This window comes from Austrofundulus limnaeus, unplaced genomic scaffold, assembly GCF_001266775.1.
Source record: "Austrofundulus limnaeus strain Quisiro unplaced genomic scaffold, Austrofundulus_limnaeus-1.0 Scaffold1239, whole genome shotgun sequence".
NCBI lineage: Eukaryota > Metazoa > Chordata > Actinopteri > Cyprinodontiformes > Rivulidae > Austrofundulus > Austrofundulus limnaeus.
In genome coordinates this window covers 12105-14296 of record NW_013953641.1, presented here as the reverse complement: position 1 = coordinate 14296, position 2192 = coordinate 12105, and the positions used below count along the sequence as shown (strand labels likewise).

The window sequence follows — 2192 nt, the reverse complement described above, 5'->3', positions numbered from 1 at the left end:
CTGAAAGACCATTTAAAGGCCTTTGCAGGTGTTTTGAGTTAATTAGCTGATTAGAGTGTGGTACCAGGTGTCTTCAATATTCAACTTTTTCACCATTTTGTAGTTTTCTGAGATACTGAATTTGGGGTTTTCATCAGTTGTCAGTTATTATCATCAAAATTAGAAGAAATAAACATTTGAAACATCAGTCTTTGTGTAATGAATGAATATAATATACAAGTTTCACTTTTTGAAATTACAGAAATAAATCCAAGTTTTTATGATATTCTCTTTTTATGACCAGCACCTGTATTTTCCTACCAAATATTTTGCTGCGAGATTCAGCTTTTTCTGTGCTGGATGACCAAAAATCTGTGAGAAAAAATAGAGCAAAAACTTTGTGTATTCATAATAACATTGAACTAAACAGAACATTTTTCCAACAAACCTTTATTTACATCAGACAAAATAAATCTGTCTAATTGACCTTTGACGTCCTACTTCATCGTTTTAGCAGAACTATATCTGAAAACTGTTTTAAAGAAAGTTGTACTTTATTTCAAATGCATTTAAAGGAAAAGTGATTTTGTTTAGTTTTCAGAAACATCAGTGTTGCTTCGTCTGCAGGTAAAATGTCACAGAACTGGTTCTCMGTGCAGGTCGTACCTGTACCAGGAAAAGTACTGATTGTTCCATAACCRACTCAGCTGCTGTACAACGACACAGGAAGGAACAATGTTTACCAACAAAGGAGACAAAACAGGAAATGTCTTCTTTTAAACCAATAGAATAAAAGCTTCATAGAGTCACTCAGGTTTTGATTGGCTGCAGGACTTTTGGTCCCAGAGAAACAAAAAAGAGATAAATAATTTTAGTGACTGAGCAGCTGCTTTTTGATGGTGCGGTCTAGTTCCTGGAGTTAAATTATACAAACTACTGGATGAATTTTAGTGAATGGGTGAAGGTGATTAATGTGATTGAAGATGGCAGCCTCTAAGCCTGGGTTGGACAGGTTTGTTGTGGTAGTAGCTGAGAGTCGTCTCAGGAAGGCCTGAATGATGTGAGGGCTGAACGTTAAACTTTCTTAAACAATAAACATCTGCAGAAACTTGACGAAGCTCTGACTGTTTTCTCCCTCCCCCCAGATGTGCACCCCCAGAAACACTCCAGCCACGCCGCCCAACTTCCCCGATGCCATCACCATGTTCTCCAAGCTAAGAGCTTCAGACTGTGGCCCCGGGGCTGGCGGGGGCTCCTCCCAGGCCTCYGTGGCCTGCTCCCCCCCACTCGCCTCCTTCTGGGCCTCCTCACCGCCTGGCCCCCAGCCGGTCTGGCTGCCCCCGTCCTCGCCCACGGGCCCCCACCTGCACCACACTTACCACCACCAGCTTCCACAGACCCCCATGTGGCCCCCAGTGTCCCAGCCCAGCGGCTCCCAGACACCTGTGGTGTCGGCCATCCACAGTCCCAGATGAGAGGGGGCGGAGCTTAATTCAAATGAGGACTCAGATGCTGCTTGATTGTTAAACAGGAAGGAACCACTGACTGTCCTCTGGTGGTTCTGACCCGCCTCTGGACTCTGGGGGGCGAACTTCATCTTCTTCACTGATGCAGCTGAGCGTCGGAGCACTTCCTGAGGAGGGCAGCCATTTTCTCTGCAGGACCTCTGCAGGTTGACTGGGTTCTTTAGGTACCAACTGGTCTGACACGGGTCCAGTCTGGGTCCTGTTGGAGTTTTGTTCTGTCAGATGGAGGCGTTGTGCCTGAAACTCACTCAGTCTTTTCTAAGGATTTCTCTGTCCAGCTTTGTGTTCATCTCTTCAGTTTCTATTTAAATGTTGAATAAAAGATGTTCTGACCCGCCTGGTGTTTTCACTTTGTCCTCTGACTGGACCTGGTCAGGGTCAGTGTCCCAACACGTGCTTTAAATTCTGACATGTCCACAGAGGGGACCAGGTCTTAAGGTGTCCTGAGGTCCAGGTCATGTCTAAAGCCCAACTCTGATCAATCATCAGTATTTCTTTCAAAGTGGGACCAGGCTTTTGTCCCCAAAGGAACAGTGGGTCCTCACCAGGCTGTGAACCAGGAGAATGATCAACAATGGTCCCCAGCAGGTAACACACACACACACACACACACACACACACACACACACACACACACACACACACAAACCTGCTGCCAGATATACTCAGTACAACGTTGGATGTATC

General features: G+C 45.3%; 1 protein-coding gene across 2 annotated transcripts in view; it reads left to right on the top strand.

Moving 5' to 3' along the window:
* Nucleotides 1-1842, top strand: part of ubald2 (UBA-like domain containing 2) — an 18790-nt gene extending 16948 nt beyond the window's left edge. For both annotated transcript variants that reach the window (XM_014031366.1, XM_014031365.1), the window contains one exon: nt 1125-1842. In XM_014031366.1, coding sequence (XP_013886820.1) covers nt 1125-1454 — 330 coding nt within the window. In that variant the 3' untranslated portion in view covers nt 1455-1842. The remainder of the gene's footprint in view (nt 1-1124) is intronic.
* Nucleotides 1843-2192: the final 350 nt, after the last annotated feature.